Here is a 16,282-nt window from a genome sequence, read left to right as displayed (position 1 = left end):
TTTCACACTGTCTGTTACACAAATTATTAGGGTTTACAAGCTATTTTAAAAACTGAGAAAGACCCAACATCCCTCAGTAGATGAGTGATTAAACCAACTGTGGTACATTCATGCAATGGAACACTGCTTTGCAAAAAAGGCGACCAATTACTGACTCATGCAACAACATGGACAAATCCCAAAAATACTGTGCTGAACAGAAGAAGCCAGACATATAGACTGGATATTGGAGTTTCATGTATATGAAACTCTAAAGACAAATCTAATCCACATGGTGAGAAAAAGCAAATCAGTGACTGGGGCCAGGGAACTATTAAGGGAAAACGAGGATTTTCTGGGGATAGTAGAAATGTTCTCTGTCTTTGTGCTGGCGGTTATAGATTGTATACATTTGCCTAAAGTCACTGAAATGTTCACTTAAAATAGTACATTTAATTCTGTATAAATTATACTTCAATAAAGGCAACTTAAAAAATAAAAACTTTTGTGAAGTGGCTCAAGAAGTTAGCCACATTTGGCAACAACTTACAACACTGTGTATATTCAGGCGTCTTGAAAAAGGGGGACTGTGGCTGTTGCTGGACATTCAAGAGTATTTAAGGAAGTGATCTGATGAGTGTTCCTATCAAGATAGGAAAGATGCTGAATAGGACCTTAGCTGGATAAAGCTAAAAAAAGAAAGTGAACTATCAAAACAGAGAGGTATGGTGAGAGAGGTAAGAATTCATGAACTATAATTTTGTTTAGGATGATAACAAAATACATTTAGAAATGGAACTGTGTATATATGAGTGTATTTAGGAAATTTATGAAAAGATCAAAACAAATTCCTACTCTAAGTGTATCTTTTGTTAAAAAATTTAAAAACATGCATCTTATATGCAACACTGAGGCTCAGGTTACTCTGTTGAGGGCAGGGGCAATAAAAAAATATGGAGGAAACAAAACTAAGATAACTATGAAGATGTACGTCAGTTGTGTGGTCAGGTAGGGGGATTGGGGGGAAGTCCTGGTGTTTATTATGAGCACAAAAAGGAATCAAAAAAGAACCACTCAGTAACCAGTATCTAGAATAATTATAAGAAATTATAAATAACCAGTATCTAATATGATAATGCAGAGTTAAATGATTTTTCCTGTTTTTAATAAGAATATTTTATGAACACTCTAAATTCAAACAGAATTTGTTTTAAAAATAGGGGGTGGATAACATCACAGAAAATACGTTTTAAAAGAGATTCAATGAAGTTAGCATCAAGATGACATCACACTGTAGTCTCTCCCAACTAGCTCAGGATCCTGCAGCAGCTCAGGACATCAGCTCATAGGGAAAGCCTACCTCGTCTTGAGCCCATAACCACCAGGCCCAAATGCAGGCTCCATCAAGGAAATGGGTGCTGGGCCCCCAGTTTAATGGGATTAGTGGATCAGTCTGAGTGAACCTGCTGCATACTGAACACAGAAAGGGCAAAGACAGCTCTGGTGAGAACTGTTCTTGAAAGGGAGAAGCACAGCCAACACCGAGCCCTGGGAACATGATTCATACAGCCGCACACAGATGACCCATCTGCAGTCAGGGCCAGCGGGACAGCACAAGCCAAAACTTACTCTGAAGAATCATGGGCCCATGCAAACTCCTGGGCAGATCCAAAGCTCTTGTTTCTCAGGGCCATTGCTGTATAGATGATGTACTCGCCATCACCACACACCACGACAAACCTGGAAATTATGGAAGCCAGAGAGAGAAAGTAGGATCAATGACACGTGGAAGTTATGAAACACTGATTCCTCTGCATAATAAAATATTTCTGATGACAAATGCTACTTCGGTTGACTTTTTTTAAATTTTTTTTTTAACGTTTATTTATTTTTGAGACAGAGAGAGACAGAGCATGAATGGGGGAGGGCCAGAGAGAGGGAGACACAGAATCTGAAACAGGCTCCAGGCTCTGAGCTGTCAGCACAGAGCCTGACGCGGGGCTCGAACTCATGGACTGGGAGATCATGACCTGAGCTGAAGTCAGCCGCTTAACCGACTGAGCCACCCAGTCGCCCCTTCAGTTGACTTTTATAATTGAATCTAATATCTTCTGAAGTTATACATTTCTTCAAATACAGAGCTAGACATAAATATTTTATCAACAAATCCCAAAACATATCATGAACATGGGCACTTGCTGAAAATCTTACTGCAGTGGCCTTCTCTTATAAGCAAAGGAAACTTGAGGCAGGAAGACAAGAATGGCTGCCGATGCACAGGGGGAGGATTCTAATAATACAACGGATACTTGTTGAGCACCAAGATGTCTAGAACTTTGCTCATTACATTTACACCATCAGGAGGCACTATTTGTTGCAAGACTATCTTATTTTTAAAGCACATCACTCAAATGAATAAAAATACTCATTTTTAATGACTTAAGTTTATCAAAATAGAGTATTTTAACATTTAAATAATCAGTAAAAACAGGATGTTGCACAGTCGAGTAACATTTTCTCCACAGATATAAAACAACTCTATTTAAAGTTGTATTGGCTGTATTGGCTGCTACCAGATTGCCAATGCTGAAATGCAAAACTTACAGGAAGAAAAAGCTTTGTGATATTTATAATGCATTCTTAATCTTCCTAAGAAAATTACATTAGAAATAACTGTGGATGCCATTTACTGAATGAGGCAGCATACCTGGTTTACATAATTTGTCTTTTTCAATACTCAGCACAGAATTATAAGATGCCCAGATCTATTGTAAGTGACTTTTAAAGAACCACAGGCTTAATTAAAACTCATGCTTGAAACTCCTCTCTTAACAAGACGTTGGGTGCTTTCTAAATCTTAAGAAACGAAACTGATGGTTCAAATTATAGCTAAGAAGCAGAATTATTACCAGTCCCCAAATTGTTTCTTTTTTTCTAATATAATTTATTGTCAAATTGGCTTACATACAACACCCAGTGCTCATCCCAACCCAAATTGTTTCAACGGACACAAACTTCAGAGTCTGCTTTTCTTAAGTCAGTAAGTATTTAGAGCACCTAAGTACATGTTACCTGCCCTCAGAGAAGCACAAGGACACAAACCCAACACATTTAAAATGAGTAAATACAGGGGCGCCTGGGTGGCTCGGTCGGTTAAGCGTCCGACTTCGGCTCAGGTCATGATCTCATGGTCCGTGGGTTCGAGCCCCGCGTCGGGCTCTGTGCTGACAGCTCAGAGCCTGGAGTCTGTTTCAGATTCTGTGTCTCCCTCTCTCTGTGACCCTCCCCTGTTCATGCTCTGTCTCTGTCTCAAAAATAAATAAACGTTAAAAAAAAAATTAAAAAAATAAATAAATAAAAATAAAATGAGTAAATACAAAACTATTTAACTGTTCAAAATTGCATGGTGGGACAAAGCCAGGAAGGCAAATATGCTTTCCCCTTGCATGCCAACTTAATCAACTGGTAGGGTTGCCTGTGGCCATGCTGAGGATTGTGAGGCCAGGGGCAAAAGCTCATGAGGAATGCCCACCCTAGAGGAAGAGCAGCATATACTGTGGATTTGCAAACCCACATATCTAACAACACAGAAGCTCAGAGAGAGATTGTGGTTGACTTACCGCCCATTAGGATTGTGCTGAATGGTCTGAGGGTATATTTCACAACTGCCCATATCCTTTACTGCCAGTGGCAGTCTTTCTCCATCTTTAATTTCAGCATCTCCCATTGCTTTTAGGTTGGCCTGCTGGACTTCTGAATGCTTGGCCCAAATTATCTTTCCATTGGCATCCATGGACATGGCAGGTTCCTCCCGACCAAGCTAGAAGAATTAACAAATGGCTCGTAGCAATAAAAAAACAAAACCACAAAATAAACACTTTCTATTTTTGTTTAACAGAGGGCTCCATCCTTTCACTTTATTTTTTTTAATTTTTTTAATGTTTACTTATTTTTGAGAGAGAGAGAGAGAGAGAGAGAGAGAGAGAGAGAGAGAGACAGAGCATGAGAAGTGGAAGGGCGGAGAAAGAGGGAGACACAGAATCCGAAACAGGCTCCAGGCTCTGAGCTGTCAGCACAGAGCCCGACGCGGGGCTCCAACCCACAAACTGCGAGATCCTGACCTGGGCCGAAGTCGGACACCCAACCAACTGATACGCCCAGGCACCCCTCCATCCTTTCACTTTAAACCTCCAGTGTTTAATCTCTTGTGCTTGCTTAATGAAAGAAGAGCCAGTTTAATAAAACTGGTGACTTGGAAGATGACTGTACAAAAATACAAGGAAAACTGCTTCCACTATGTTCATTTATTCAGAGACAGTATAATTAGAGATTACCTTAACAATGATGCTCCCTTCGTCATAGCCCAGAGCGACATTGTTGGACCCTCTTAAACTGGCCACGCACCACACCCTCTCCATTCCATAATTTAATGTGCTCTCAAGGCGATACGTGCTTGAATGCCAAATACGCACGGTTCCTAAAAAGAACAATGTGAATACTCCCTTTTAATTTGAACATCTAACGATGGATTAGGTCAGATGAACCAGCCACAGCGAAGTCCTTTTTATTAGCTTCCTGGCAGCGTAAAGTTTTGATCTACAGTCTGTAGGTGATTTTATCAAGTAACAAACAGAAAATTACAGGTAAGAAATAGGATTTTCCGTGTGAAATAATGTATTTCCCGGGCACAGTGCCTACTATGTACCTGCAGATGCTTGATACACATGATCTTTTATGTTCACTATAATCCTGTGAGGTGGATATGTCTGTTCCCATTTCATAATCTGCCCAAACCACACATCCATGAAGTGGCAGTGCCTGAATCTGACCCCAAGTTTGTAGACTCCAAAGCATTGACAGGCTTTTTCAGTTTTTCGCTAGGACTTCTGGGTGTCCTCTTATTTAAATAATAGAGTCAAAACACATTAGGATGATGACGACGATGACAATAACAATGTCCCTTCATTTTATAACTCAAATATTCTATTCTAATAAAAACAGCAAATCTAATTACAATGCCGGGCACTACCTGGCTTAAATATCTACTTTGTAATTAAAAGCACAGGAATAAACATACATTTCTAACTTACCGTCTTCTGAACCTGTGATGATGATTGGCAACTCAGGATGAAAACTGGCACAAGATACATTTTGGGCATGTCCCTCCAGTGTCTGCACACAAGTTTTATTCTGTAATCAAAAGACAGCAAGACACAGAAAACATTTTTTGTGTGTGAAAAGTAAGTAACTTATCTTTAATTTTTCCAGTGCACATACATTATAAATGATAGTAGTAATGACAATCTAAATAGTATTTGACACAGAGAGTTTTGAAACACAATTATCTTGTTGTGTGCATACTTTCTCTAACTCTTTGATAGTACAGGGAAATGTAATTGCAACCATCCTATTTAAAGAAGAAAACACACACACCTCAAAAGATCTGGTTTTCATTTGAATATTTTCTCACCAAAGTCCTAAGGTAATGTCTTTCATATTTTTATTTCTGTACTTAAGCACAAATCTGAATAAGGTTCTAAGTAACACTGATTTTCTAGGCTTCATTTTATTAACTGTTTATGGACATTTTGACGTGAGAAACAAAAAACAGAAACTGAATCTGTCTCTTAGAGATAAAAAGCATAGTAACAAGAAATCATAACTAGGTTTGCAAAGTCTATGTGGCAAAATGGCTATAGCATGGCTGTGTCATGATATTATTAATCTGCTAGTTTCCAATTATAAACAAAAGTTTACCAGTGAGGATATCAGAAATGTAATAATTCATTTTAATCAAATGTTTACATTTCTAATTTCTACTTTTAAATGAAAAATAAACATGATGGCATTTTATTTTTAAAACCTTGACAGGCATTTGTTTTCATTTTTATGGAGAACTCTGGGATCACTGTTTAGGTGTAAATACTGAAGCCTGAAGTTATTTTGTGCTATGAATGGAGTTCAATAACCCAAGTTTTAACTGTCCTGTAAGAAACAACGAAATCCATGTCTAACATATGGCAAAGTAAGGTTATGAAAAAACTGTACCTGATAGTCCCATATTTTAACAAGACGGTCATCTGCGCCTGAAATGAGGTATGGTTTGTCGCCACCACTGTAGTAATCAATGCAATTCACGCCTTTCTCATGTCCCTCCAGAGTGAAGTTTGGGGAGGAAGACCCCAGCTGCCACACCTTTAGAGAACAACAGCATCTGACATTCAATATGGTGACTCGCCTTTCACAAGGCAGATCCACCACACTTCTGACGTTATATAAAACACCAAAGCACAGGGGAGGGAAACTAAAGAATGTACATTTTTTTCACCCATTTGTTTCTGTTGTTTCTTACTTTACTTGAATTTCTAGGGGGTAGAATAACTATGGCATTCTCTGAAAATTCCAATTGCCAGGCTTCATCCCTAGAGATTTTTCTTTATCCCTAGAGATTCCCCAGAAATCTAGATTTTTAATAGAAACCCCAATGGTCCATAGGCTCTAGTGTGAAGAGTAATACTTTAAGGGTAAGAAATGATTTTATGAGAATTTTAACATAAAGATCATGAAAGTGAATTTAAGAAGGTCTATTAAAAAGAAAATTACCACTTAACTAAAAAATTTTAAGTTGTAAAAGTAGTCAAACATTACTAGAGCACTAGTATTGAGCTTTACCTTTACAAATATTTCCTGAGTGCCTCCTACATGGGAGGGGAGGGTAAAGATGTGTAAACAAATGTTTACCATTGACTGGATCAAACACACTTTACTAGAGCCAAAGATAAGACAATTTATGTTTTCATGATATACCTAATTTAGTGACGCAAGTCTGAAACTAATTCAAAGTTTCCAACTTATGTCAAAAGCAAGGACAACCCAGCAAAAGGAAAAAAATACGGCCAAAATGCTAAGATATTCAGAGAGGTATCATTTAATAATTATCACACAAATAACATGTATCATTGTCTATAAGTTAAAGGAAAACTAACAAAAATGTTATACAGACCTAAGTATACACATGTAAGCAAAAGTTAATGCAATATATAATTTGAAATCTATGCATGTAGAGGCATTTTAAAAATCATAATGGAAAAAGGAGTATGGCTGCACTCTTGCATCTTGTATTAAGCACCTAGTACAAGCAAGGTACTGTGTTGCTTGCTACTGAGTATCTGTTTGAGGGAGTGGAGGTGACACATAGTTCCTGCCCCAAACATCAACATTTCGGGGGGATACAGATTTCCATACACACATCAGTTATCATTCAAAATGAAGGCCATAATGGAGACAAAAGGAATGGAAGGAAGGGACTGAGCAGGACTGCCTCTGTCTGGAGATGAAATGGGTGTCTGAAAAGAGCTTCTCAGAGTAAATAATTGTGCTAAGCCTTGAAAGATAAGTAGTTCTCTAGAGGGGAAAAAAAAAATCAAAAGGGAGAATAGAGAGTGTCACAAGCAGAGGTAATAGCTGAATATGGTTATGTGAACATTCATGGCATCTCTAGAGAATGGTGGATAGACCAGGGTTATAGGAGATGTCTCATCATATTAGCTGTGGCTAGTCTTGGAAACCCTTGTAGTCCACACTAAGGTATTGGAACTTTACTCTCAGACTGGGAACTGAAAGATGAAACCCATGTTATAGAAAGATAATTGGCAGCAGTATGGAGAAGTGGAATAAGAAAAAGAGAATGGAGGCAGATGAAATTTAAATGTAAAATAGATTAACAATCAGCAGAGGTCAACAATGAATACACTAAAAGGAAACAGGAAATAGAGGAAATACACTAAAAGGAGAGGGAACAGAAGATTCTGGCATTTTTCTTATTCTGGGTTTGCAGTGGTTTAGGTGGTTTAAAAGTCTTTCAGTATACTGCTTTGATATGGAAAAACACTCCTTCCATTAAGAGCACCAAGCTGCAGTTAGAGAGGGAGGGAGCCAAACCATAAGAGACTCTTAAAAACTGAGAATAAACTAAGGGTTGATGGGGGGTGGGTGGGTGATGGGTATTGAGGAGGGCACCTGTTGGGATGAGCACTGGATGTTGTATGGAAACCAATTTGACAATAAATTTCATATTAAAAAAAAAAAAAGAGCGCCAAGTTGCTACAATATTCTTCTAAACAGAATATGTCCTTCTGGATCAAAGTGAGAGATCCTATTTTGACTTCAATACAAGCTTTTGAGAGAAACTTATAATCAGGAATAACTTTCTGGGCAGCCAGGAGTAAAATACCTAAACAACTGTATTTTACCACCATAACTGATACAAATAGTGGACACCCTACCTTGATGGTCCTGTCCAAAGATGCACTGGCAAACTGGTTGTTATCTTTGGGATTAATCACAATCTGCATAACATAATGGGTGTGTCCTTCAAACACTTGTGAGCAGGACCATTTTTTATCCCAGTCCCAGAGCTTAATAAGCATGTCATCTAGACCAAAAGAAAGTCTCAAGTTAGTTGCAATTTATATTTCTTTCAGTCAGAACTAAGAGGCAGTCTTTGTGCTTTTTAAGGCAGCAAATCTAAGAGAAATCATACATTCCATGACTTAAAGAATCAGAACTGAATACATTTTTCAAAATCCTTATTTATCCTAAGAATAAACTTAACTCTCTACACAAGAGCGGAGATAAGATACAGAAATTACTAATGGCAAATACAAAAGTTTCATGAGAAAATTTAAGAAAGCCTCAGTGGGCTTTACAGAATGAAAAAAGAGTAACAGAAGTTTGATTAGAATCTAAGTATGACTGAATAACGAGGTCGGTGACTAGGGAATAAGCATTCCTCTTATATGAATGGCTAAAAAAAGCTTTGAATTACTTCTCTCAATTTTAACTTAAAAATGTTTCAAAGAACCATTACCAATTCAATGCAACTTGTCTTAATTGCCCTCCAAAGAGTCCACTGTTTTAGATGGAATACCAGCGAGCAAAGTAGCCCAAGTATAACCTGAGTAGGGTATATGGCAATCCAGCAAAAACTCACTTACCAGCATGTAAATTAGCTTTCTGTTCAGATGTTTAATCATCTAGACCTGTAGGCCTTCCCTGACAGGAACTGGAACAAGTGCTATACAAATCCTAAGCAGAGTTGATATTTCATTAAATACAAAAGCAAGCAGCATTGATAGCACGCTAATGGATTTAAATAGTTTAAAGGCTGCTTAGAATTAGAACTCTACTTGTAATGGCAGTGAAAGAATTGCACGTCTCGCTGAATGAAAATGAATGACTCAAAGAGATGCACGTAACCAAAAGAAGTCACTTCTTACCGCTGCTAGTGAGAATGAAAGGCTGGGTTGGATGAACAGCAATACAGCGAATGTAGTCCGAGTGTGCTTCAAACATATGAACCCTCTCCAGAGTGTTGTAATTGAACACTCTGATCTGCATATCATCCTGGAAACGAAAATCTAGAAGTCATTACTACTGTTACGAAGTCAACTGCACAAGAAAAGTGGATTATAGGCTCAAGGATTAAAGTCCAAGCTTCAAAACATTACACTAATTAAAAAATCAAGAATTAAATCATGCACATTATCACTGACCAGTTCAGAAATCGAACCGAAGGGATTAGAGATTCACAGAATTACTTACCGCTCCTGTCACAACCCAATTCTTTCTTGCAACAAACTTTGCAGCTCGAACAGGAAGATCACATACTTCAAATGTTTTCACCAATGTCTTTAAAATTAATGAAAACACATACACTTTGAGTTATGAGAAAATAAACATCTATTTATTTAGATCACTTCTAATTTAAAAATATTTTCAGGCTAAAATACAAAAGTTCAACAATCAAATGAAAAACACAGACCAATCTTCTCTTCTTTAACAGTTTCAAAACTAAAATACTTATAAAGGATAAAAGAGAGCAAATGTCCACAAGATGAAATTCCAGATCCTCTGTGCTCCAGCCTACCCTTTCTTTTCTCTCTAGCCTCACCTTTGGCTACTTCCAGCCTTACCTTTCCTCCTCCTGAAAACCTACCCACAGATCCTTACACTCCCCTTTCAAAACACAGCACCTTCATAATTATGTGTTTAATGTCAATCTTTCCTACTACGCTCCCTGAGGGCAGGAATCTTTTCACCACTGTATTTCCAGAGCTTAGATCAGTGGCTGGCAAACAACCAGTGTATAACAACTATTTGTTGAATGAATTGGCTTAGTTTGTTTATTTATTAAAGCTTACTTATTTATTTAGAGAAAGAAAGACACCACAAACAGGGGTGGGCCAGAGAGAGAGAATCCCAAGCAGGTTCTGCACTGTCAGCATGGAGCCCGATGCAGGGCCTGAACTCACGAACTGTGAGATCATAACCTGAGCAGAAACCAAGATTCGGAAGCTTAACCGACTAAGCCACCCAACACCCCTGCTTAGTTTTCTTTTTAAAATTAAACCCGTCAACTCACAAAATAAACTCCTAAAAAAGATGCAGTTGTTTTGTACATCTCAGCAATATGTTTCCATACAAATGCTGTTTACCTGTCTTTAGTGAAGTTATGCTTTACACAGTGATTTAGATATCTCTTCAAGTTGTTCAGAATGGAATAATATACACAGGATAAAAGTAGATAACTAGGAGACCCCTCCTAGAAAGAACAGGGATAAATGCATCTTTTTGTCCTCCTACTTTGATGCCTTATTTTTTAAAATTCTGAAAATCAAGCTATCATTTTGCAGTATCTTTTTGTGTACCAGAGAGAATGGAAAAAAGTACAATCTTACTAACTGATGAACCATGTGCACTAAATAAAAAGAACAGAAGCTAGTAAACCTGAAACTAATGTAACATCGTATGTCAACTATACTAAAACAAGCAAACAAACAAAAACTAAGTTACAAAAAAAAAAAAAAAAAAAAAAAGAATAGAGACAGACCTCAAAGATTCTTCACACAAAGACATTAAATGGGGAAGCTCCAACCTGTACAGCCACTGTCAGTTGATTACAATAAAGACACTGAGAGCAGAAAGAACATGCAGTCTCTAAGATGACGGACAAATCCACGAAAGCTTATGAGTAGTCAATAAATCCAGGGATCTGCTGAGCCGTACACATAAAGCAGCTGCAGAACAGTCATGGTTCAGGTCCATGTTAAGTGCTATGACTGATACAAATAACACAAGAGACGGTCTCCACATTCTAGAACCTAAACAGTCTAAACAGGAGGAAAGGCTATACACTCAACAAACACTCAATGTAAGTCAGGAAAATAATGATTAATACTTGTATGGTACCTTACAGGTCTCACACACAATTTTATCTAATTGGATTTAATCCTTTTGATACTCCTGTGATATAGGGAAGGCAACAATATCATCTTCATTTTAGATAATTAAACTGAGCCTTAACATGGTTAAAAGGCTTGCCCACACCACTTAATTGGCAGGATGGCTTCAAATTCCAACATACTGATTTTTTTAATCATTGGACTCACCACCTCAAAGACGTATTTGAAATTCAAGTACATTTGAATATACTTCCAAAAACTTTTTGCCTCTTTCAAGAATTTTGCTCTCAATATACATGAGTGCCAAGTAGCTTCTGTTGGTGATAGAGGGGAAGAAGCAGGGAGAACCAAAAGAGGCAAACCATTCAACAAAGACTTACTGAGTATCTACTATAAATCTGTCAGATATGCACTTGGAGTACCAGTAGGAAATAAGACTAGGATAATCCCTGTCCACCTCAGAACCGCCATTCTTGAAGGAAAGAAGGAAATTAGACAAGTTACCAATGAGGTAAATTATGAAAGTGGAAGCAAGCGGCCCTGCCAGAGGGCACAGGAGGGCACAAATGAGAAACATGAGGCAAAGTGGGTAAAGATAAAGCAGAGTTACGTTACAGGAAAACCTAGAGAAGGGTAAGGGAAGTACACCTGGGATTTAAAACATACGACAGTGAAATGACAGCTGAGAAATGGCTAAATGGAGCAGAGACAAGGGATCCCCAGGAAGAATTAGGAAGCGCAGTGAGGGCTCGGGGAGGCACCAACATATCTGTTTAGCATAAAATCACAAAGATTTTAAACGTGTGAATGCAGGAGTATATCAAAAAAAAAGCAATTAGCATGCATATTATCTCCATTAATACAAATGGATTCACAAGATGAAGATGTGAAATTGCAGAGGTGAGAATTCCTGATACAGTGAAATAGGGATAAATGGAATGTTCATTATTCATTAGCTCAAAAAGTAATTATTGAGCGCTTCCTACGTGTCAAACAATGTTATCAGCAGTAGCATAAAGCAGAGAACAAAGTGTTAATGTGTATAAATTGTCACTGATGGGGTTTTGGTTTAGTGTGCAGTCATTCTGTGTCATTAGTGACATAAGACTCTAACGGTGTTTTTACGTTTATTCCTGGCCTTGATTTCCTAAGCCTATTTTTGCCGTCTTAAATTATTCAATGTGAGGTTTGTCGGGTATTAAGAACTTAAACGTGGATGTTGAAGGTAATTATTGTATAAGTAGACACAGAAGTGTATGGAATATTGCTGACTATATGTTCTGTATTTTGAAGGAAAAAGATTAAGAATGGTCAACAAAAAGGAAAACGAGACAAACCAATTTGAAGGTTAATTATTTACTCAGATGAAAAAGAGCAAAACAAGCATGTAAGGCAGACAATCCGTATAATGCATATTTTAATATGTGTAATCAAAAGCTGACTATAAATACTTCTCTGACATACTCTATAATTCATATGGCAGATTGAAAGTTATCTGCAAATAATTATATCGAGTACTTGGGAAAATAAATAAAATTAAAAATCCCATTCTTAGGAACATTAGAATATTCACTGAATAGAAAATTAAGTACTATTAAATACTTTATCTAGAGCAAGTGACCTTATATTGGTGGCAATTTCCTTAATTTCAAAGAAAAGTTAATACTACCTACGTCAGAATTTAACATTTAAATATTGTGTATGACAAGACCCAAACGTTTTATCCCACAAGCTATTACCCCATAAATGTTAGTTCTGCTTTACTGAAAATACTTTGTATCAATCTATTTGAGAAAGCAGTCTGCATATAGCTAGTGGATTCTATTTCTTCTCTTTCATTATAATCACTGTCTAACACACTATTTCTAAAAAGTCCTTAAAAATTCCTACCTGTGTTTCATGATTCCACACGCACACACTGCCATTGTAAAGACTTGCCAACATCCATGGCTCTGTAGGATGCAAATCCACACTCTTAACTCGATCTGATCGAGCAGTTAGCTTTCTCTTTATATCAAGTCGTAGAGGCTAAGGAGAAACAACATCAAAAACCCACAAAACATTAAAACATTAAATTGCTATGCCAAATAAAACATATTTGAGATCTCAACTGAAACACTACATTAACACGCATTAATAGGCCTATAAAACAATTCAGTTTTTACTTTGCTAAACTGTAGGCACAGTTTCAAGTCTAAAGCACCTACTTCTTCACTCATAAAAACATATGAGTACTTAAGTTATTTTTAATTTACAGTAGTTGTTGTCAAACTTGTTGGCTTCGGGAATCTTGTACACTCTAAAAAAATTTACTAAAAAGCTTTTGTTTATGAAGTTTATATATATTGATACCATGTGAAATATTAAAATTGAAACAACTTAAAAATACTTATTAATTCATTTTCAAATAACAAAAATAAAGTCATTACATGTTAACTTAACATATTTTTATGAAAAACAACTATATATTCCAAATAAATTTAGTGAGAAGAGTGGTAGTGTTTCACATTTTTGCAAAACTCTTTACATTCTATCTTAATAGGAGAAAGTTGGTTTCTCATATTCGCTTTGGCCTTCAATATGTTGTTCTGGTTGATGTATATAAAATAGTCTCATGAAGATATGTAGATGGAAAAAGAAATATTTAAATAACTTTTTTCAAACAGCTATGAATATTCTTCTTTCATACACGTTAAAACTTGACAAGTGGTAGTTTCTTAAAGGTTAGTTGCAATATGAAAACTGAAACCTGATGTGGGGCTCGATCTCATGAACCATGAGATCATGCCTGAGCTGAAATCAAGAGTTAGACACTTAACCAACTGAGCCACCCAGGCACCCCTTATTAAGGACACTGACTTTTAACTTACAAAAAAAAAAAAAATTCTGTGGTAATGAAGAATATACTAACAGTACAATTTGGTGACACTATACCAGTTCAGTTTTATCTTCTATTACTTTTACACCAACAGTGCAAATTATCAACATAGTGAAAAAGGCCAATAGTGTCTTACTATAAGGGAAACAGTTTTAATTTGTGAACCTCCTGAAAAAGAATGGGGGACTCCTAGGAGACTGCAGATCACATTTTGAGAACCCTTGGTTTACAGAGTATCTAAGTAAGCATACATAACATATCCACTAAATCACAATGTTGTGTCCATGTCATGAGTGTCCTATTCGAAAATATTCTAAAGTGTTATTCATTAAGTTTTAGTAATCCTAAACTATATCAATCAAAACAGTATGATACTGGCATAAAAACACATAGATCAATGGAACAGAACAGAGAACCCAGAAATAAATTCATGCATATATGGTCAATTAGCCTGCCAAAAAGAAGCCAAGAATATACAATGGGAAAAGGATGGTCTCTTCAATAAATGTTTGGCAAACTGGACAGCCATATGCAAAAGAATAAAACTGGACCACTATCTTACACCATAGTTAATTTTACAAAAATTGACTCAAAATGGATTAAAGACTTGAATGTAAAACCTGAAGCCATAAAACTAGAAGAAAACACAGGCAGCAAGCTCCTTGACACTGGTCTTGATGATTTTTTTGGATCTGACACCAAAAATAAAGGCAACAAAAGCAAAAATTAACAAGTGAGTCTACATCAAATAAAACGCTGCACAGCAAAGGAAACATCAGCAATGAATTTCATTTCATTTCATTTCATCAATGAAAAGACAACCTACTGAATGGGAGAAAATACCTGCAAATCATATATCTAGATAAGGGATCAATATTCAAAATATGTAAAGAACCCATACAACTCAAGAACAAAAAAATAAAAAATAATAAAAATAATCATCTAGTTAAAAATAGGCAGAGGTTCTGAATGGACATTTTTCCAAAGAAGACTACAGATGACCAATAGGTACATGAAAAATGTTCAATGTCACTAATCATCACAAGTCAAAACCATAATGAGATAGCACCTTACACCCATTAGAAGGGCTATTATCAAAACGACAAGAAATAACAAGTGTCAGTGAGGATGTGAAGAAAAGAGAACCCTTGTGCACTGTTGGCTAGAATGTAAATTGGTGAAGCCACTATTGGAAAACAGTGTGGAGGCTCCCCCCCCACCCCCCCACCTCTGCCAGAATTAAAAACAGAACTACCATATGTATGACCTAGCAATTCCACTTCTGGGTATTTATCCAAAGAACAAGGAAAGCACCAACTTGGAAAGATATATACACCCCCATGTTCACTGTAGCATTATTTACAATAGCCATGACATCAAAACAATGTATAAGTGTCCACTGATGGATGAATGGATAAAGAAAACACATGTAATATATGCATACTATACATATAATATTCCATTGTATATATGTACATAATACATATTACATATATTTATATATAATATTCCATTGTATACACACACAGGAATATTATTCAGCCATAAAAAAAGAATGAAACCTTGCCGTTTGTGACAACATGGATGGACCTTGATAGTATTATGCTAAGTCAAATAAGCTGGAAAAAGACAAACACTATATGACCTCACTTGTATGTAGAATCTTAAAAAAAAAAAAATAAACACACACACACACTAAACAGCTCAAGCTCATACATTCAGAGAACAGATCGGTGGTTGCCAGAAGCAAGGGGTGGGGAAGGGCACAATGGATGGAGGAGGTCAAAGGGTACAAACTTCCAGTAATAAAATAATTAAGTCCTGGGGATATAATGTACAACACGGTGACTAGTTAATAATACTGTGTTGTATATATGAAAGTTGCTTAGACCTTAAAAGTTATCACAAAAAAAATTACTCTAACCACGTATAGCGATGGATGTTAACTAGACTTACTGTTGTGACCATTTCACAATATATACATATGCTAAGTCATTATATTGTACACATGGAATTAACATAACATTATTTCCATTATACCTCAATAAAAAAATTGATTTCTTCAGACAAAAGTATTTTGGCAACAGTATTAGTAAATACTGGATGAATGGGATGTGTGATCAATATGGGTTATATCCATGTCCATGAAGGCCTTTGGAAGCAAATGGGAGTATTTATAACA

The 16,282-nt window shown here is 36.6% G+C and overlaps 1 protein-coding gene across 1 annotated transcript in view; it reads right to left on the bottom strand.

Annotated features, from left to right (window-relative positions):
• COPB2 (COPI coat complex subunit beta 2) overlaps positions 1-16,282 on the bottom strand; it is a 31,405-nt gene that overhangs the window by 11,772 nt on the left and 3,351 nt on the right. The window contains exons 2-10 of the mRNA XM_007087439.3: positions 13,113-13,250; positions 9,583-9,669; positions 9,258-9,384; positions 8,265-8,413; positions 6,028-6,174; positions 5,070-5,169; positions 4,314-4,456; positions 3,600-3,799; positions 1,609-1,719 (exon numbers count right to left, since the gene is read on the bottom strand). Of these exons, the coding sequence (XP_007087501.1) occupies positions 1,609-1,719; positions 3,600-3,799; positions 4,314-4,456; positions 5,070-5,169; positions 6,028-6,174; positions 8,265-8,413; positions 9,258-9,384; positions 9,583-9,669; positions 13,113-13,250 (1,202 nt within the window). The remainder of the gene's footprint in view (positions 1-1,608; positions 1,720-3,599; positions 3,800-4,313; positions 4,457-5,069; positions 5,170-6,027; positions 6,175-8,264; positions 8,414-9,257; positions 9,385-9,582; positions 9,670-13,112; positions 13,251-16,282) is intronic.

This window comes from Panthera tigris, chromosome C2, assembly GCF_018350195.1.
Source record: "Panthera tigris isolate Pti1 chromosome C2, P.tigris_Pti1_mat1.1, whole genome shotgun sequence".
NCBI classification, from domain to species: domain Eukaryota; kingdom Metazoa; phylum Chordata; class Mammalia; order Carnivora; family Felidae; genus Panthera; species Panthera tigris.
The sequence above is the reverse complement of the archived record's forward strand: the minus strand, read 5'-3'. Positions and strand labels throughout refer to the sequence as shown.